Raw genomic sequence first — 22117 nt, forward strand, 5'->3', positions numbered from 1 at the left:
ATAAGCACCAGGTAGGCACATGGAACATATTTTTATAATTCTAGTTAATGCATACTCACTTCCCCAACAGTTTACACTCTGTTTTAAACTCTGGGCTAATAGTTTTCATTCACAATAACCTTAGCAGTTAGATCTTCTATTCCCCACTTTATATACGAGGCAAAGGGCCGTTCCATAACTTCCACAAGGCCCTTGGAGCCAGAAAGTGGCAGAGACAGGATTCGAACCCCTATCCGACAACCTGACTCTAACACTGGCACCAGGCTCCTTCCCAGGAAACCTACCGGGAAAGAAACCTATGGAAGAGAGACGTACTGAGTGTGCAAGAGCCACACCAGGACACAGAGGAAGAGGAGAAGAGGGGGTGGTAGGACTCCACAGCTGCATAGGTCAGGCTGCCACAGGCATGAACAAGGAAATGGACATGCTGGGACTGGTTGGGGCAGGGTGGGAGGAAGGCTTTCTGTGCAGGCCTCTTCTACTAAGGAAGAATGTTCTCTCTTGAGGCACCAAGCATGAAAAAAGAGAAAGCATCCGTTGGCCCAGGGAAGTGGGCAATGTTCTTCCTGCCGGAGCCACCGGCCTTGCTGGGACCCAACTGCCCCCCCCCCCCCGCCCAAGAAACAGGAAGCATCCTTGGATAGACCAGGTGAGTTCAGAGCGAATTCCCTAACGTTGTTCTCCAAAAACTACCAGATGTGATCAAATCACATCCCTTCTCTCCAGTTCATATAATAAATAGTAATGGCTAAGCAAGATCAGAGGAAATAACATTCTCACAGGAGAAATGAAAATAGGGTAAAAAATAGAGGAATGTTTTCCATCTAATTTCAGCACAGAGGTCCTTTGTTAATGCTACCAAAGCCAACTCAAACTTCAGAAAACCTAAATCAGTAAAAAGAATTGACTTTCAAAAAAAAAAAAAATAAGATCACTCGGTAAAGAGGGGGAACATGATCATTCTCCTTTCCATTTATAGCAGTGTCCTTTTTTTCCCAGACTGATAGATTTAATACAAGAATAAAAGCGTCTCTAGACACCTGAGAAAGTTTTATTGCAGCAAATATCAATATTTAAAACACAAAGAATTCATTTTGTTCCGGAACTTCAATGACTTTCTAAAATTCATCCCTTGGATTTTATTTCTCAAAATTAAGACTCAGTCTCCAAAAGAAGTCAGTCAGCTTTCCCAGAAAGAGTTCCTCCTTTGTGAACATCTCATCCCCCCAAAGTATCTGCAAGGAGCATCTCCCCACACAGCCAGCCTCGCGGCACCAGGATCAAAGTCCATGTTACTAGAATAGACTCACTTCTGCGTTCTGGTGCAGATCAACATTGTCACGGAGAAGAGAGCTGACAAGGGATGTATGGCCATTCTGGGTTGCCATCTGCAAAGCACTGATGTTGAGCTGCAAGACACAGGTGGAAAGGGCAAGGAGGACCCCCATTACAATCCAGCATGCTTTCTGGTATTCATCACGTGGTAATTAATTAATACAATGAAATAGAACAACAATTTAAGAAATAAAATCCAATGTGCTTTTGATTATTTTGAGGGCCTCTTTTTTATTTCCCCTAAGTGTTTCCCATAGGAGAGTCCCAGGTAACACATGCCTCAGGCAAATATGAGCTAAATCCCTGTTTCCCTTCTCTAAGAAGTACAAAGTGGACAAGGGCCAAGTCTTCTCTCCATACACCCTGCAAAACCCCCCCTTGAACCAAAACGGCTGAATTGGTATTGGTCCCAGGAAATGCCTCAACAACCCCCTGCCCCTTGGCCGGCTTACCTGCAGCTCTCCCTTCTGCCAGGTCTGGTTTCAAAGCTTAGCATGACTGCTATCTTTGTGCAGTGTTCCCTGATGGCCCCTTACCCAGCTTCAGTGCCTCTCCTTCCCTGTTCTGTGTGCTCAAGTCTCTTCACTTCGTGTCCACACTAGATGGCAAAATTGCTCTTGATTATCCTGCCAACCTCCAAAAGGTTTTAGCGTGGTGCCTTGCAATAATGTAAGGTCACTGGATAGTTGCTGATTGATTAATTGTAAGATTGCTATGAGGTGTTTCTAGGTCCACCAAACAAGGTTCTATAGGATGTAACATTTTCCCAAAAATGGCTGCATAAGTAACTGCCATCTCATGTGCCTGTCTGCAATGTGAGCCTTCCACTCCCCCAACACGAGGTCTACCCTTGCATCTGGGTGGACCCTGTGAGTGCTCGGACCAATCAACAGAGTACGGCAGAAGGGACAGTGTGTCAGTGGCAGGTGTAGCCGCTAACCAGCCGGGCAGCTTCTGCTTCCTGCCTATTAAAAACCAGCTGCCAGTCTGGGAGAAGAGAGACCACACGTCAGTGCTGTTCCACAGCCCGAGCTGAGCTCCCAGCTGACAGCTGCCACCAACTGCGGGGCACGGGAGCGAGCCACCGGCGACGTCCAGCTCACTTAAGTCAAATGCCCAAAGTCCTGGCTGACACCTGACTGTGACTACATAACACACCCAAAGTAAGAATCTCTCTGCGCAGCCCAAGCCCCCAAGCCGTGAGCGGTAGATAATAGCGTACTGTCGGCTCAAGCCACTGCACTTCCGGTAGTTTCTTATGAAGCAACAGATAAGATGCTCCTAAGAACAGTACACACACTGACCACCTGGACTCTAGCTTGAGCTGCTACTAAATGTGTCTATGGCCCTGAATAAGTGACCTCTCAAGTACAGGCCTCTTTGTCTTCATCCGTAAAAAAGGACATAACTACCTGTATTAGTTTTTATTGCTGCTAATAACAAATTGCCACAAACTCAGTGGCTTAAACAATACAAATGTATTATGTTACAATTCTGGAAGTCCGAAGTGTGAAATGGGTCTCACTGGGCTAAAATTAAGGCCTTTCTGGAGGCCCTCAGGAAAATCCACTTCTTTTTTTCCAGTTTGTGGAAGCTGCCCACACTCATGGCCCCTCCCTCCAACTTCTAAGCCAGCTAAGTCCTTCTCACCCTGCATCGCTCTGACCTCCTCACCTGCCTTCCTCTTCTGCTTTAAAACACCTTTGTGAGTACACTGGGCCCGCCTGGATAATTGAGGATAATCTCATTTTAAGGTCAGATGATTAGCAACCTTAATTCCATGCACAACCTAAATTCCACTTTGCCTTGTAACATGACATCTTCACATGTTCCAAGGATTAGGAAGGGGACCCCCTTGGGGTGGAGCATTATTCTGTTTACCACATCATCATACCTCTTTTTCTCAAGCCATAGTAATATTGGGAGAATAAATGAGCTAGTAAATATGTACAGTAGTCATAACTATCATATTATTCATTTCACACACCACACACCAAAAACAAACACAAAAACTTGAGCACTTATCATGTGCCAGGCACTATGTTAGATAGTGGGGAAACAGGATGGTAAATAAGATCTCCACTAGTACATTCCAGCAGAGGTGGACAATCAGTAGACCTAGAGACTGGCAGACAGATCAATCAATCAGTAGACTGAGAATAAATCTATTTACTAGATCCAGACGTTATGAGAATAATAACAGCTCGTACTAAGTGCAACAACACAAAGTAAAACAGCAGGACTGGATGGCTACTTTCCAGTGAGTGATCAAGAAAATCCTCTAGGATAGGGTAACATTGGGGCTGAGATCAGAATGATAAGAAGTGCCCCCTCCAATGAGAAGATCTGAATCAGAAGCAAGTTTGCATAGAACCCAAAGCCAGGAGGTAGTGGGAAGAGCTGTGAGAGTCTAGCATCTTACCCCGGGGGCACCATCAACACTGAGTTAGGGCCTACAGACTTTTTAAGAGCCACAGAAATGTTTAAAACCTTTACCAAAAAAATTATTGATTCCAAGATACCCAAAGAAAACCGTGAAATTGAAGTGAATAAATATTTAATTGACATATTCATACTTCATTGATTGTTAAATGTAATAGTCATAAAATATTCATTACATTTGTAAACAATTTGTAGGTTAAATTTTTTCACCTCTTCAAATTCCCAAGTATACACAGAGTTCTTACAAACCAGAGTCAATCATAAATTAGGGGAGTTTATCATAACCAAATAATTATGAAAGCACCAATTAAAAAGCCTTTTAAAATAATTTACAGCAAAAACAATTTTTTAATGTGGAATGTTGGGGCATTTAAATATGTTTAATAAGATGTAAGGGTAGGGCCTCCAGAAAGGAGTTGTTAGCATCTACAAAAGTCTTCCCTGGACCAGGGGCATTTAGTACGACCCTGAAGAGAACCTACAGCCCAAACTCTGGGCAGCATAACATCCAGCACAAATGGAGGAAGCCTCTGCTGTCAGCTAAATCCAATAATCTCCAATTACCTTCCCAGAAATGGCTCAATCCTTTACCCCTTCCCCTTAGTTGGGGGTTAGGGCACAAAAGCAATCTCCTGGACAGCAAGAAAAATCACTGTCAAGAGGTGAAGCATTTCCAAGATCAAACACAGTAATCACCTACAGATGTAAGAGCAAAATAAGCCTAACGTGTCCCCCCAGTAATTTGTCCATGCTGCTGGTTTCTTGTTGCACACCGCTCGGGTCCCCCAGGGTCTTCCCTGGGTTAGGCGGAGACAGGTGTGAACAGCAAGTGGGGGCTGAGGCTGTTGATCCAGGAAGTGTGTTAATGAACTCAAGGGAAAACTCAAGAAAAATGTAAAAGCTGAAAAATGGACTCAGGACAATTTCCAGGCTGCCTAGATGAGGCTGAGGCTGTAAGGATATGGACAATGTGGAGTCTGCAATCCTAGTTGGGTGGGGAGAATGTGAGCATGTGAAAGCCATTACAAAGCAAAACCTCTCTGGAGGCTAACAGAATTAAGTACAGAAGGGAGGGAGGGCATAGAACAATGGAGTTAGCCAAAAGGAGTGAGCCCAATAGGACCCTGATAATGAGGGAGGCTTTTCCAGGGACTCCAAGGGTGGCTGAAGACTGAGGGCAGGGAGGCACCTGTGAATGCCTGAAAGACAGCACAGCTCTCCACACTCTGAGAATTTCATGGGCTCCATGAATTCTTAACGTGGTGTTCATTTACTGCATAAATAATGGTGCTCATTTACTGCACAAATAAGCCTGCAACTCCAGTGGGAATCAAGTCATAGTATCTTTATTTTCCACTCTCTCACAGTCTTGTCCATGTGTATATAAATTTCAGACAGTGAAGATGTATGCACAAATACATATTGGTTTTTTTTTAGTGTTCTATTATGAACATTTTTTTAAAAGATTTTATTTATTTATTTGACAGAGACAGCAAGAGAGGGAACACGAGCAGGGGGAGTGGGAGAGGGAGAAGCAGGCTTCCTGCTAAGCAGAGAGCCCGATGCGGGGCTCGATCCCAGGACCCTGGGATCATGACCTGAGCCGAAGGCAGACACTCAATGACTGAGCCACCCAGGCGCCCCATATCATGAACATTTTTTTATTGTAATATATTTAGTATTTACCATTAATATTTTTAACAGCTACATAACTTTCCAAGAAAAAGGTACACCAAACATTATTTGGCTTTCCTCTAGAATTCATAGCATGTACAGGCTGTATCTAATTCTTGGCTATTGGAGATAACTTCATTATCTATCTTAATGCATGTAGCTTTTTCCCTTTTTAAGATTATTCCCTTAACAGAATTTTTCAAACCTGGGTGAAAGGTAAGTGACAAACTGCTTTTTAAAAGCATTGTACAGATGTACACTTCCACAAGCAGAATAAAGAGTATAAAACATTACCAGTTTGGGACTCTGTTCTCGATCCTAGCGTTTATCCTTACACCTTTTGAAAAGGCATTGTTTCTATAGACATACCTCCTTTTATTGATTTGCTTTATTGCACTTCACAGATACTACATTTTTTTTTTTACAAGGTGAAGGCACAAGACTTCAGTGGAGGAAGTAACTGCAGATATGGTGGAAACAGTAAGAGAAGTAGAACTAGAAGTGGAGCCTGAAAATGTACTTAATTGCTGCAATCTCGTGATAAAAAAACTAAGAGATGGGGAGTTGCTTCTTACAGATGAGCAAAAAAAGTGGTTTCTTGAAATGGAAGCTACTCCCGGTGAAGATGCTGTGAAGATCAACAAAGGATTTAGAATACTGCATAAATTTAGCTGATAAAGCAGGGGCAGGGTTTGAGAGGACTGACTCCAATTTTTAATTAAGTTCCACTGTGGGTAAAATGCCAAACAGCATCCTTGCTCCAGAGAAATGGTTCACAAAAAGAAGAGTCAATCACTGCACCAAACTTCACTGTTGTCTCATTTAAGAAACTGCGACAACTACCTCAACCTTCAGCAACCGTTACCCTGATCAGTCAGCAGCCCTCACCGCTGAGGCCAGACCCTCCGCACCTGCCCCCCCCCGCCCCCGGCGAAAAGCTTATGACTTACTGAGAGCTTAGAGGATGGTTAGCTTTTTTAGCAATAAAGTATTTTTTAATTAATGTATGTACATTGTTTTTAGGGGCCTAATGCTATTGCACACTTAACAGACCACAGTAATCTTTTATATGCACTGGGAAACCAAAAAATTCATTTCACTCACTTTATTGTGATACTTTTTTGCAATGGCCTGGAACCAAACCTGCAATATCTTAAAGGTTTGCCTGTCCATTGTACTGACATGGAGAGAGTTCCAAAACATACTGGTGCACTTAAAAGAAAAAAAAACAACAACGCAAGGTGCAGAGCCGCAGATCCATGTGGTAGTGTCAGTACTCACACATGTGCGTGCTTCATCACAGTTTCCATGTGAATGCATGGAAAATTCCTGCCAGATTCAACAACCTATTAATCCCATTAGTTCTGGGGAGGTGAAACCAAGATGTGCAGTTGGAATATACCCCCTTGGTACTATTCAAATTTCTTGTTACTTTCACTGTAATTTAAAATTACTTCGAGAAATAGAAAAAGAAGGTAAAACCATCTGAAAGGCAAGGCCACCACAAGAGTTAGAATCCTCACCATGGCCACTGATTAGTCAGATAACCCTAACGAGTTCCTTAACTTTCCTAAATTCCAGTTCCCTCACCAAAAAATGAAGGTAAGTGACACAGGATCTTAGCATCATGCCTAAATACAAAAGCATTCTGCGTTTACAAGAAGGCACCATCATGTCTTCTTCAGGCTCCAGACTGACCACTTGGGCTTTCACACAATAATGTTTTATTTTGTTTTGTTTTGTTTTGTTTTTTACCATTTACTATGTGTAAGCCAGGCATGTATAGCTGTTAGGGAGAAAACAAAGTAGAATGAGAAAGTCTCTGTATTTGAGAAGTATCAACTATCTGCTCCTTTTGCCCCTGTTTTCAATTATTCCTTTCAATAGGAAGAATGGCAATGCTTCCAAGGAGAAAATAATTAGGGGAATATCAGAGGTAAATCATTAATTCTTACCTCAAACAAAGCAAATTATAAATATTAATTCTACAAAAGCCTAGTGAGTGGATCAGTTCAAGACCAGATTGCCCAAAGAACATTCTGAGTCCCATGCCCCCCACCCCCACCCTGTGTGAGTGAACACGGCACGGAGCACATACTTTATTTGGAATGTTGACATCGCTGCCCGCTGCCAGAAGCACTTTGCTGCCTTCTTCATGACCTCCTTTAACAGCCAGAAAGAATGGTGTTTCTCCATTCTAAAAAAAGGAAAAAAATTAAAATTAATCGCCCTTTGGCAAGGAATGAAATTACTTGAGAAACAGCATGTTTTCTCCCTACCTTTTATGTATTACTCTTAATGGATAGCATTTGTTGAGCATCTATATGCCAACTTATATTGCCAAGACTATATGCCTTGGCAGAGTTAAAAGCACAGCTCTGTGAGGTCAGGATTAATATTAACCCATTTTACAGAAAAGGAAACTAAGCCTTAGCTGGAAAGGGACAAGACTAGTATGCAAATTCAGCTGTTTGGCTCCAAAGCCTGCACCCTCGCCTATCCTGTTATGCTGCCTCCTTGCAAGCTTTCCATCCACCATTTATACCCTTAATCTTTATTAATTTATCTAGCAAACATTTATTTCTCACTTACTGCCTGTCTGGCGAAGGCATTGTGATTGGAAAGATGAAACACTGCCCACAAGAAGGGAACAGCCTAGTAAGCAAGATAATCATGGAAATACGAGTTACAATGCAGTGTGAAACTTATCAAAATAGATATATAGATACAAATGGTGCACACTTGTACCAAGTACAGCTTTAAAGTTTAAAACTGATTTAAACTGCTGTGTGTCCTTTAAAAAAAACAAACAGTAATACTCTTTCTCAGTAATTAGGTTTCCTGAAACTCATTATGATAAATGTTAGTAGGACAAAGTGAGAGCTTAGTTTAGGCCAAAACGCAGAAAGAAAAGAAGGAACTGGTATCACACAATACATGGATATTTCCCCCTCCTCATGAAGATTCTTTCCTAAAAATACCGGGAAGAAATGCAGAATTCCTTCCCATTCCTTAACCATTTCCCTCCTTGGGCAGTATTCTGCTTAACAAATGCATTAGTTCAAATTCAGAAGGCTTTACTCGTAGCTAATTAGATATGAACAATCCTGTCAAGACGGATGCAGGAGCATGGAACTAATGTCCCCATCTCAAAGGGATGGAAAAATTGTATCCACGCTGCTTTACCTGAGTGCCTGGGCCTGCCATCTGTTACAAAGGAATTTCTCCCCATAATAGGCCTTCTCATTTTCCAGGAAAAGAGATGCCAAATGGCAAACCACAGTGGGGAAAAGCATTAGCAAAAAAATGTGAAGGAAAGAATTCACATCTTTAATATATCAGGAGTCTAATAAACATTTGTACCTTTGACCCAACAATCTTGCTTCTAAGAATATACCCAAAGGAAATAGTGAGGAATTCAAACTACAGTTTTTATACAAAGAGGTTTGTGACAGCATTACTTTTAAGAAAAGGAAAATGAAATAAAACGTCCAAGAGCTGAAGAAGAGTCAAATGAACTCTGGGCAGCCGATAAAAATATATATGCATAGGAACACAAAGAAAATGGAAGGAAAATATTTCCAACATCTCTAAAATAATCATTTCAGTGTGAAGAAAATATAAGAACTACTATTTATATTTATTTTTATCTTAAATTTTTAACTGTATATTTCTGGTTTATGTTTTGTAGGGTATTAATTTAATTATAAATGTATATGAGACAGATGCACACCCAAACTCTCCTTACTGATAGGAGTTTGCTACCAAGCCTCTTTAGAGACAACTCCTCTAGAGTATATTCATAGGGGTCACTCCAACTGGTGCAGCAACAGCTTACAACAGGAAACACAGGCAGCCAAGGACTGTATGAATATTAGGGTCCTATCCAAAAGGCTAATATTATCACTAGTCATTATTTTGTGCAGATGAAACCTATCATAATCTGCAATGACAGTTAGTTGGACTTTATGAGCTCTCTCCAATGTGCCCTAACTCAAAAATAGCTAAAAGGTGGGTGAAGTCCAAGTGCACACATTCCAGTGGTAAAGTATTAGAACAGGGCAAACATGATTAAGACTTTCAGTTAAATCCTGTGACTACAGGGGGCATCTGGGTGACTCAGTTGGTTAAGCATCTGCCTTCAGCTTGGGTCATGATCCTAGCGTCCTGGGATCGAGTCCCACATTGGGCTCCCTGCTCAGTGGGGAGTCTGCTTCTTCTTCCCCTTTTGCTTTCCACTCCCCCTGCTTGTGCTCTGTCAAATAAATAAAATCTTAAAAAAAAAAAAAATCCTGTGGCTATGATACCTATATTGGTTTGTGAAGGCCAATCACACCTAAGATTTACCCTAGGTGATTCATGTTTTGTTTTGTTTGTAGCTTCTCATACATCATTCATAACTTTTATTCAAGAGGATCAAATTCTCGAGATCTTCTTTAAATAAGTTAAACCAATTAAACCTGATCATCATTATGCCAGACAGTCAGAAAACACTGAACACACACAAAAGTAAACAAATGAAGGCTCTATTTTTGTCCATGATCCTCAAGTGAAAGCTTGGCTTAACTGCCCCCAGAAACTTGAAGAGAATAAAATGAGGATAATAGCAATATATACCACGGGTCCAAACTCATATACTGCACCCAGACCACACCAGTGATAACAGACGCCATCGGTTGCACACTTACCATGTGCCAGGCGCTATTCCTGGTGCTCTGTGTGTGACATCGCCTTCCCATTTAAACCTCACTATGGCCTTAGGAGGCTATTTGACAGAAGAGGAAACTGAGGCTAAGAGGGGCTAAGGACTAAACCCAAGATCACCTACCTAGAAGACTGATGGAGCCAAGACCTGACCCACACAGTCAGAGCCCTGCTTTTAATCTCTGGGTGCGCAAGTCCAGGGATGCAAGGGACTAGCCTGGTGGGCTTCTCTGGTCCAAAGAGAACACCGACTTGGCCCAGACATCACGGAGGCTCACTCTCATAGCCCTCCATTTTCATTATGTTGCCCACAGTTGCTACTTTTATGGTCATAAGCCACCAGTTCTAAGTACCAGCTTATTTTAACGTATCTGGGATCAGGATGCATCTCACAATCTCAGCCAACCAGATAGTAGATGTGATTTTGTTGTCACTGCTTGCAGTGTGCATTAAATCAGAATGGGTGTCAGCTTAGAAGAAAATCTCAGAAACTCTAGTGGGGTGCCCTTTAAAGAAATGTTGCATCGCAAGCACCTCTGAAGGCAAAAAGGACAGTATTTTGTTTGGAAAAGCAAAGACATCGAGACTCTGAGTAAGAAAGTGATTTAGAAGAATCAAGCTCAGTGTGAAGTTCAGGAACCAACTTATCTTTTTTATTTGTTCCTTTATATGTGTCTAATGAAAAATCTAAGATAAAAGTCCAAAAAACTCTTTCAAGAAGTATTAACTATTCTAAGGGACAAAAAAAGCTTGTATGTGTCATGGTTTAAGTGGCGGCATTATTTTTTCTTAGTGTCATATAAAATAATGATATACCTTATAATCACTGGTGCCTTAAATTAAATGATTATCTTCTTACAGAATTGCTCAGAGAGATACCAAAGAGCTCTTTCCAAAGAGACCATGTAGAATTCATTGACCCAAAGGTTAAAAGTGACTATCTAGAGCAGATGACTCACAAATCTGCCTCCACAGCCACAGCTTCTCCACCTAAGCCTTCACCCAGTTTCCATCCCCCTAACTTCCACTGAACCCCAGAGAGTTTCTGTCTCCCCACTGCTCCCCACCTGAATGTACGTGCACCCTGCAGGTGCCTCAGAGTAAAGTCCTCCAAAATCCTTATTACCGATTTCAATCACCTGCTCGCCTCTGCTCAGGGGCAGGCACTACCCCTTCCCAGTAATCCAAACTGGCGAATTGGGCATCAAAAATTCTTCCCTCTCTCTAACCCTAGTCACAAATCCTACGGCCTCTGCCTCCTCCCATTACTTCATCCTATTTGCTCCCTGTGAGTGTCCTGGTGGCAGGTTTTCTCCATAGCTCCTGATTTAGCAATTTCCAGTATCACCTGACTGGGTGTCCCCACCTCCAGGCTCTCCAGGCACCAAGCCCCTCTTCAAACCACTATGACAGTCACAGGCCTATACCCAAAATGGAGTCCATCTCTCTTTGCTGCTTAAAACCCTGCAAGGTCTACAAATCAAAGCCAAGCCCGCCCCCTGGTGAGCACAGCCCTTTTTAATCTCTGCCTTGGCCCTCTCAGCTCCCACCTTTTTTCATGCCCTTCTTGGCCTGTAGGCTTCTAGAATAAGAATACATACTCTACATAGCATAAATTACATATTCAATATTTTTGAGGGAATGGGTGAATACATGAATGGATTAACAAATGACTTGCTGGGATACTTTAAAGAAAAAAGAAGGGATTTTTTAGCATGACATTTTACACTCTGCAGCACTAACACCTTTGTTTTCCTCCCATGAAAGCCACTCCTCCCACCCTTCCACTTTTGAGTCTTGTGCTTACCTATAATGAGCAACTTCACGCACCTCATTGATCTCATTTATTTCTTGCCATTGGGTTAGCAGCACCTGGACTGCAGGACTGTGACCATGCTTTGCCGCAAGATGCAGGGCAACATTCCCCTCCTGCAACAGAGACAAACTCATGATAGAGTCCTCTGCACTGAGCAACACGCCCCTCCAACAGGGCTGAAATGGGGCTCCTGAGAGGTTTCACTTTGATTAAAGCTGTGGTCCAGAGTGTGGGCCACATTATCCATAGTTTCAAGTGAAATTTACAATTTTTTAAAGTTTCAAATGAAAAGACATAGTTGTTTGAACCAGTAGGGAAAAACCATCCATGCTCCTTGTTCTACCTTTGCTGCTAATCTGCTAACAAAAAGTGAAACAATTTAGAAGCAATCCCATATGACCTATGTGAAGGTAAACTGGTGAAAGATTTCTGGGAGATAGTTTAGCAATGTATACCAAATGATTTAATGTGCAAAACTTTTGGACGCACAATTCCATGTGTATGTATGAATTCCTCTTAAGAAAATAATCAAAGATGTGCAGAAAGATATGGGTGTCCATTAGGGTTTCCCTCCCCAGTCAGGTGAGACTGAGTCTCCAGCAGACCTCAGGGGAGGAAAAGAGGAAACTGGAGTTAACAGCGGAAAAATCCATGTAGTCTGTTGACTTCACAAACATTTATGGAGTGAAAATTAGCAATCTGGATGTTCCACTGCAAAAGTAGGTTCATTTTATCTGGATATTCCATACTCTGACTGTAGTAACAACTGAACATTCCTGACCAAAATGACATCACTAAATCTATATACCAGGTGTCACTCCCCTTTCTCTTGTTTTCAGCAAAGAAATAAGAGTCCAACTCACCTTGTCCTTTTCTGAAGTGTGTAGATTAAGGAAGATAAGTTTTTCTATCATTTCAGTGTGGCCCCTGTCGGCTGCCCAAAGAAATGGTTTTCTTCCTTTCTGAAAATCAGTCACAAACCTCCAGTGTTTATTACACATTTATTGGACAAGCAAGACAACTGACAAGATGGACAGCAGTTTGATGGTTACAAGGAGACCAAGACGGTGCTTCTGGTCATGGCGTGTAGGCCCTTCCCAGGCAATAATAATCTCTGTAAGTCCCAACCAGATCCAGTTCTGAGTTGTTGCCCAAAATTGTGGGAACTCCCCATCAGCACAGAATCATTTTTATGGGGGCAGAAAAGTACTGTTCAGAAGCGTTCCTCCCAAGCACCTGGGGAAGTGCCAACTCACAGCCAGACAACAAGATTCATTTTCAAACGTAGGATTTCTACCAACTTTCCGTGTTTATTGTTTTTTTTATTTTTTTATTGTTGTGTTAATCACCATACATTATATCATTAGTTCTTGATGTAGTGTTCCATGATTCATTGTTTGTGCATAACACCCAGTGCTCCACGCAGAATGTGCCCTCGTTAATACCCATCACCAGGCTAACCCATCCCCCCACCCTCCTCCCCTCTAGAACCCTCAGTTTGTTTTTCAGAGTCCATCGTCTCTCATGGTTCATCTCCCCCTCCGACTTACTCCCCTTCATTCTTCCCCTCCTGCTATCTTCTTTTTCTTTTTTCTTAACATATGTTGCATTATTTGTTTCAGAAGTACAGATCTGTGATTCAACAGTCTTGCACAATTCACAGCACTCACCATAGCACATACCCTACCCAATGTCTATCACCCAGCCACCCCATCCCTCCCACCCCCCACCACTCCAGCAACCCTCAGTTTGTTTCCCGAGATTAAGAATTCCTCATATCAGGGAGGTCATATGATACATGTCTTTCTCTGATTGACTTATTTCACTCAGCATAACACCCTCCAGTTCCATCCACATCGTTGCAAATGGCAAGATCTCATTCATTTTGATGGCTGCATAATGTTCCATTGTGTGTATATACCACATCTTCTTTATCCATTCACCTGTTGATGGACATCTTGGCTCTTTCCACAGTTTGGCTATTGTGGACGTTGCTGCTGTAAACACTGGGGTGCACGTACCCCTTCGGATCCCTTCATTTGTATCTTTGGGGTAAATACCCAGTAGTGCAATTGCTGGATCGTATGGTAGCTCTATTTTCAACTGTTTGAGGAACCTCCATAGTGTTTTCCAGAGTGGCTGCACCAGCTTGCATTCCCACCAACAGTGTAGGAGGGTTCCCCTTTCTCCACATCCCTGCCAACTTCTGTCGTTTCCTGACTTGTTAATTTTAGCCATTCTGACTGGTGGGAGGTGGTATCTCATTGAGGTTTTGATTTGGATTTCCCTGATGCCGAGCGATGTTGAGCACTTTTTCATGTGTCTGTTGGCCATTTGGATGTCTTCTTTGGAAAAATGTCTGTTCATGCCTTCTGCCCATTTCTTGATTGGATTATTTGTTGTTTGGGTGTTGAGTTTGATAAGTTCTTTATAGATTTTGGATACTAGCCCTTTATCTGATATGTCATTTGCAAATATTTTCTCCCATTCTGTCGGCTGTCTTTTGGTTTTGTGGACTGTTTCTTTTGCTGTGCAAAAGCTTTTTATCTTGATGAAATCCCAATAGTTCATTTTTGCCCTGGCTTCCCTTGCCTTTGGCGATGTTTCTAGGAAGAAGTTGCTGTGGCTGAGGTCGAAGAGGTTGCTGCCTGTGTTCTCCTTTAGGATTTTGATGGACTCCTGTCTCACGTTTAGGTCTTTCAACCATTTGGAGTCTATTTTTGTGTGTGGTGTAAGAAAATGGTCCAGGAACTTTCCGTGTTTATTGAATAGTTCTATCACTCAACTATTTATTGAGAAGCTACTAGGTGCCTAGCAAGCACATCACACATTAAGCCTTGCTTTACTGATAAAAATGTTTGAAGCAGAAATTCTCCAGGACTTAATATTTAGATGGCTCAATCAGACATGGAATTTTATCTACTGTTTCTTTTTTTTTTAAGATTTTATTTATTTATTTGAGAGAGAGAATGAGAGATAGAGAGCACGAGAGGGAAGAGGGTCAGAGGGAGAAGCAGACTCCCTGCTGAGCAGGGAGCCTGATGTGGGACTCATCCGAGACTCCAGGATCATGACCTGAGCTGAAGGCAGTCGCTTAACCAACTGAGCCACCCAGGCGCCCTCTACTGCTTCTTTTTAGGCCTTCCTTGCTTGCTCATATATTTATCTCCAACATTCACCAAAAATCAACAGGAATACTCTTGAGAACAGGTCTATATGAATTGGAATGGAAAAATTAGGCAACATCCAGAGAACATAGCTTAATAAGGATGTTTAGGTATGATTTGTTGGGGAGGAAAGTTCAAATGTAGAATTTTCTGACCGTGGTAATTTCTTAAATTTTTCACACTGCCATTGAAGGGTCCATTTGCAATAGCCAAAATGTCATCAAGAAAGTGAAAGATCCACAGAAGACTTAATTTTCAAACTCAGGATATTTTTTTAAAAGATGTTATTTATTTAATCTGAGCGAGAAAGTGCTCGCACATACACAAGCAGGGGGAGAGGCAGAAGGGAAGGGAGAGGGAGAGACAATCTCAAGCAGATTCTGTGCTGAGCATGGAGCCCTCCTCAAGGCTCAAGGCAGGGCTCAATGTGGGGCTGTCTCACACCCTGACATCATGACCTGAGCCAAAACCAAGAGTCAGACATTTAACCAAATGAACCACAAGGCACCCCTCTGACTCCAGATATTTAAAAGAAGAAAAAGGAAGTTGGGGGGCAAGATGGAGGCAGAAGTATTTTCTTCAATTAAAGAAAACACTCACAAATTGGCTTGGTGTGTTATTAACCAAAAGCTTAGCAAGATGTTTGAAATGTGGAAAACAAGATACAAGCCTCTTTATAAGAAGGTTCCTAAATCTGAGATTTGTTATCTGATCTGCTAATGCAGGGTAATGAAAAGATCATGGAGACTGTTAACTTGAGACAAACAACACATGATTCCCCATTAACGGGGGAAAAAAGGAAGGATAAGGAAGGAAAATGCTGAAATAATAATGGCAAAAAAAAAAAACGTCTACAAGGATCAGCCCTATGGGACTCTGTACTCACGCATTTATGGAAGCTGGAGAAACAAAGTAGTACAAAAATTTTTCCTAATTCATTATTCTTGAGCCAGACATGTTTGCCAATGAGGCCTACATCCCCAACCTTCAACCCTGGAAGGCTTGGCTCTCATCATCATTCTCGTGAGTTCACTAAGGAAGTGGAAAGAGAAGAAACAGATTGCTTGGGCCCCCAGTTTTCTGATTTTCTGCAAGTTATTAGACACCTAATTGAAAAACAGAATTTAGTCTTGATCCCTGAGCAACACTTTGGAAATGACAGACCAAAAATTATTGTGTCTGGCTTATACAAATATCTGCAAATGGTGACAATGGATAAAGGTTTATATTAAAAAAAAAAATCACAAAAAAGGATGTGTGAGAGACATGATTATACACTACATGAAAACATTTAGTCACACACCCTTATAAATTATTTACTTATTTGTTCCACAATTATTGAGCATCCATGAATATGCCAGATATTGTGGTCAGCAACAAGAAGCTCTGAGTCCAACAGGGAAGATGGACACATGAGCAAGTAATTATAATGAAATGCAGTAACTGAGAGCTGGTGATATGTGGGGGTACATAACTCAGTATGAGTGTGTGTTTGTGGGTGGGAAGGCAAGTGACAAGAAATGGTGGAAGAAGGCCTTTTAAATTGCTAATGCACTGGAACAAGAGACAAGAGCACTGGTGGTGACATTTTCCCCTGGGAGCCTGTGCCCTGTTTTTCTAGAACTGTTAATCACAGGCTCCTGCTTCTTCCACAGTCTATCCCTTGGTCACATTGTTTCGCTCAGGGATGGTCACATGCCAAGCTACGCCAATCAGAGTCAACTATGGGATATTTTTCTGGCACATTCTGTTTGTATCTAGAGTCATCGGCTAAGCAGTCATCAGCCCTCTTTGTCACCTGACAAGAAGAACCCACCTAAGAATGAAGCCAGCACAGTGGCAAGCACACATGAAAAATGCAAAAAGAGACAAGAGCCCTGCTGACATCATGGGCGCTGCTGGATTCAGACATACCTGAAGTTACCTGTGCATGAAGTATTTGAGTGAGTCAATCAATTCCTTTTTTTTCTTTTTTTAAAGATAGATTTATTTATTTATTTGACAGAGAGAGAGAGATAGCGAGAGCAGGAACACAAGCAGGGGGAGTGGGAGAGGGAGAAGCAGGCTCCCCGCTGAGCAGGGAGCCCAATGCAAATGCAATTTCCTAATTAGGGGTCATTTTTATCACAAGCAATGCTTATCTTGTTTGCAGTGACACAGAGCCAAAAAGCTAACCAAAGTTTAAATTCTCATGCAGAAGCAAAAGGGGTTTTGTTAGCCCTTTACCCACAGAGACCATAAATAATACATGAGGGTGTTGTGTCCTAGAGTAGACATCTGCTGCTTTGTCTCTATGTTTCTTTCTTCTAGTAACAGCAGCTTCATTTTCCTTTAGAGAACTTCCCCAATTATATACACATGTACTCTGCCATTTAGCCATTTAGTGCTGTCAACTGCCAGGTTTTAACTGGCCCATGAAGTGACCACTTAACCCATGCTGGTCACAGTGATCAGTTCAGGATTGGGCAGATGATTCAAGCAGGGCCAAACAGAGTCGTTCCTGAGATTTATATATGAACATTTGATGATAGGAATTTTCTTTTTTTTAAAGATTTTTTTAATTTATTTATTTGACATAGAGATAGAGAGCACAAGTAGGCAGAGAGGCAGGCAGAGGGAGAGGGAGAAGCAGATGCGGGACTCGATCCCAGGACCCTGGGATCATGACCTGGGCCGAAGGCAGCCGCTTAACCAACTGAGCCACCCAGGCACCCAGGAATTTTCTTTCTTATGAATCAAAATCCATAAGAATATCCGTAAGAGGGGCACCTGGGTGGCTCTGTCAGTTAAGCATCTGACTCTTGGTTTCAGCTCAGGTCATGATCTCAGGGTTGCGAGATCACGCCCCAAGTCAGACTCAGCACTCAGTAGGGAGTCTGCTTGAAAGTCTTTCCCTTTCCCTCTGCCCCTCCCCCCACTCATGCACACATGTGTGCTCTCTCTCTCTAATAAATAAATAAATAAAATCTTAAAAAAAAAAAGATTATAAGAATATCTTGAAACTGCTAGGAGCAAGCTTTCCCACCATGTGGAGAGTGTATCCATCAATAATGCCAACAGAGAGACAACAGAGAGTTAGAGAGGAAGGAAAAGAAGAGCTGGATCCAGCCATGCCTCAAGCCATTCAGATACATCCTCACACTCTTCAGTTAGCAATAAATTACCTCTATTGCTTAATCTAGACTAAACTAGATTTTTATCACTCATAACAGAACAAAGTCTAACTAATACATAGTTAGCAGTTTGGGGACAAATACTATTAGAAATACCAGGGGTCTGTTCAAGTTTTTTTTTTTTTAATTATGTTCAGTTAGGGGCACCTGCGTGGCTCAGTTGTTAAGCGGCTGCCTTCGGCTCAGGTCATGATCCCAGGGTCCTGGGATCGAGCCCCGCATCGGGCTCCCTGCTCCACGGGAAGCCTGCTTCTCCCTCTCCCACTCCCCCTGCTTGTGTTCCCTCTCTCGCTGTGTCTCTCTCTGTCAAATAAATAAATAAAATCTTTAAAAAAAAATTATGTTCAGTTAGCCAGCATATAGTACATGATTAGTTTTTGATGTAGTGTTCAACGACTTATTAGGTGTGTATAACACCAAGTGCTCATCTGTTCAACTTTAAAATGGCCTTACTCTTGGGGGCACCTGGGTGGCTCAGTCAGCTAAGCATCTGCCTTCGGCTCAGGTCACAATCCCAGGGTCCTGGGATCAAGTCCTGCTTCTCCCTCTGCCCCTCCCCCTGCTCCTGCATTCACACTCTTTCTCTCTAATAAATAAATAAAATCTTAAAAAAAATAAAATGCCCTTACTCTTACCCTTGGCTGCTACAAAGACTTGCATTTCTGCATGGCTAAACAAAGTGACAGAGGACCCACCCCCAAAGAAAGCCTAATCTGATAAGAAATAGGAGGTTATCACGGATGAAATATTTTTCCTCACCAAGAAAACAGCTATTACTTTAAACTTTGGATGCCCTTTAAAAATGTTATCAGCAAGAAAAAAAAAATGTGAAAGCCAAATTACACAAAATAAGGGCATTTAAAGTAATCCATATCTTAGAAACATATCAGAAGGTAGAATAAAGATGAAGTGACAGTAAAATGAGATATAAATCTTTTCTCCCATTTTAGCCTACATTATTAGAGAAAATAACATCAACTTTAAAAATACATGTTTTTTAAAAAAATATATAGTTTCTTACCATGTCTTATTTCCTTTTTTAACCACCAAACCCTTCTAAAATGCTATTCAGGTTGGCCTCTAGCCAGTACAGTCCCCCGGGACTGACTCCTACCTGCAAGGCAGGGAGATCTTCCAGCCAGGACAGTGGAACCTGGCGTCAGAATTCCCGTTTCAGAGAAACCACAGTGCCTTCCCAGCTCAGGATCCCGATTCCCTTTCCTAATTAATGAAAATAAGGAGGGGCCAGAATTTCTGTTATCTTTTTTCCTTAATTAACACAATGTCTATTTAACCTGTTTTAATTCAATGTATTTAAATTGTTAGCATGTGAATAAGTCTGAGAGGTTGCAACTGTTTATTAGAAATTATTTTTCATTTTTAAGTTTATTAGCAGGGTTATCAAATCTGACAGGTTAACAAATTCAGCAAAAATTTCATAAACAGCCACTATAAATGGCTACCCAAAGTCCAAACTGACCATCCTTTCCCACAGCGACCCCAGAGATGATGGGAGGAGAGCCTCTGAGAGGAAACCAGGGAGAACCCAGCACAAAGCCCCCCAGTGCCCCGTGTGCAGGTCTACCCCCCACGACATTTCCCGTTACCCTGTGACCCTCACAACAGAACCCTGGCATAAGGGAAAACCGAGCAGGTTCCTTAATAATTAGAGATTTGAGAGGGAAAAAGAAAGTTGCCATGAATTAAAAAGTGCCGAAGGAGGGGCGCTTGGGTGGCTCCGTCGGTTAAACGTCTGCCTTTGGCTCAGGTCACGATCTCAGGGTCTTGGATCGAGCCCCGCTTTGGGCTCCCTGCTCAGCGGGGGTCTGCTTCTCCCTCCCGCCCCCCAACACCCCCCCGGCTTGTGCTCTCTCTCTCTCACGCTGTCTCTTTCTCTCTTTTTTAAAAAAAAAAGTGCTGAAGGAGCAGCGTGTTAAATATGCAGTCATGAAACTAGGGTGGGTGGGTGAGGTCCCCCCCTTGCACACTGGAGCCCTTAAATACCGGCTTCAGGTCCATGTAAGTAGGTATGTCTTCCCAAATCCCCTCATGCTCATTATTCCCAACCCTCCAAAAAGGGAAGCTTCTTTGCATTTTGATCTTTAAAGACTTCCTATAAGATTCCTTTAAACCAATGGAAGTTCCCATAAGTCTACAGCTGAAACCAACCTAACAGGGTACCACCAAACTCTTATGAAAATATTCAACAACTATTCATATACTCTAAGGCCATTCCTTTCTCTGCCCCTGCTCCACCCCAAACATTTTGAGTACTTATTTTGACCACTAGATGGAAGTTCACATGTAGATTCAAAACATCTATACTACTTTACCAATAACTTCTCCTGGCTGCTCTAATCTCTCTCCCCTGGAGAGGCCACAGAGCTGGAAGAAACCTCAAAATATTTTCCAGTGTCTTCCATCTCTCTCATCCCCACCCACACTCCTCTGGGCCTAGTGAAATCTCTTTTATTAATAAAGACCTCCTCCCCACAAGGCTTTCCTTGCTAGCTTTTGGAGTTCCCTCTGGGCTAAAGAGAATTTTGCCAATGCTGGTCAGGTCAGCAGGCTCTCCATCACTTTCTGCTGAGAAGAAAGTAGGCAAGAGGACCAGCTGTGAAGGTGAAGCAGTCATTTCTATCAAATGCATTCAGTGAGTTCCACAGTACTTTTAAGCAAACACAGATGGAAAAATCTAATGATGAATTAGTACACCTTGAGCTCCTGATCCCAGATCCTATTGGGTTTTGCCAACATCCTTGACCCACTCACAGATCTCAGAAAAAGAGAAGACTTTGTCTTTTGCATTGATCCATCTAGGTTTCTTACAGAACTAAAAGTGGACTCAGAGATTCTTCTCTCCCTAAATGAGCCAGGGGACTCATTATTTGCTCATTCCTCATATGTCTCTGAATCCATCTTAATTTTAACATCTCTCAGCTGGACATGTCTGCAGAGTCTGCTGCCAAGACTCCTCCGCATTTTTCCCAACACACAGGGGAGGAGGGAGAGGGGTGGGGACAGGACAGCCCCAGAGCCAGCTAAAGAGATGGTGGCCAAGAAGGCTGCTGGCCAGCAGAAGCTGCAGATGTGGCCAAGACTTCCCAGAAACCTGCTCTGGTCCTTGAGCCCCTTCAGCCTACCTGATCCTCCCCACACCCTGCTGTCTCCTGTGAAATCAGCCAGAGCCCACTGAAAGGGAAGACTGTCATGTGTCTCCTAGATAACAGGCCCTCAACAAAGATCTGCTAAATTGAACTGAGTGGAATTCATTCACAGGTCGCATCCCTACTTAGCATCAATCAAACTAGAATGATCTAACTTCCTCACTGTGTCACTATTTGACTATGATTATCAATTAGAGGATATCAGTGTATTTTATCCTATAATAATTGTCATAATAACTACCATTTAGTGAGCACTTACCATGTATCAGGCTCTTGGCTAAGTAAGTGCTTTATACTCATTAACTCATTCAAACATCCCAACAGTGGCTGTTCCAATATTGCTATGTAGGAACGGCTTAGGGGTAGCGTGTGACTGGAAAGGGGTGGTGGAATGGCTTAACAATGAAGTTCAATGGCACAGGCCTTTTTACATAAAACTGGGGAAATATCAATCATCTATATGAAACCATGGAGGTATTGCTGATAAAAATTATATGGAAGCCAAAACACCCCCCTCCCCAATCATCCCTTATACACACTGAGGCTTTCAGCAGTTGGAAAACTTGCTTAAAGCTCATAGCTAATATATATGCCCAGACCACAGTCCAAGTCTGTCTGCCTCTAAGCTGTAAATGTATA

At 42.2% G+C, this 22117-nt stretch overlaps 1 protein-coding gene and 1 long non-coding RNA gene across 3 annotated transcripts in view; one reads left to right on the top strand and one right to left on the bottom strand.

Annotated features, from left to right (window-relative positions):
* Positions 1-22117, bottom strand: part of ANKDD1B (ankyrin repeat and death domain containing 1B) — a 50660-nt gene that overhangs the window by 3888 nt on the left and 24655 nt on the right. For both annotated transcript variants that reach the window (XM_073905317.1, XM_073905316.1), the window contains 4 exons: positions 12835-12933; positions 11986-12084; positions 7550-7648; positions 1311-1409 (listed from right to left, as the gene is read on the bottom strand). In XM_073905317.1, coding sequence (XP_073761418.1) covers positions 1311-1409; positions 7550-7648; positions 11986-12084; positions 12835-12885 — 348 coding nt within the window. In that variant the 5' untranslated portion in view covers positions 12886-12933. The remainder of the gene's footprint in view (positions 1-1310; positions 1410-7549; positions 7649-11985; positions 12085-12834; positions 12934-22117) is intronic.
* LOC141374869 (uncharacterized) lies at positions 512-6454 on the top strand. The gene is made up of 2 exons (XR_012382038.1): positions 512-649; positions 5880-6454. It is a non-coding gene; the product is annotated as an uncharacterized lncRNA (long non-coding RNA).

Source organism: Callorhinus ursinus, unplaced genomic scaffold (genome assembly GCF_003265705.2).
Source record: "Callorhinus ursinus isolate GAN/ISIS: 27379988/994484 unplaced genomic scaffold, GSC_fseal_2.0 scaffold23, whole genome shotgun sequence".
NCBI lineage: Eukaryota > Metazoa > Chordata > Mammalia > Carnivora > Otariidae > Callorhinus > Callorhinus ursinus.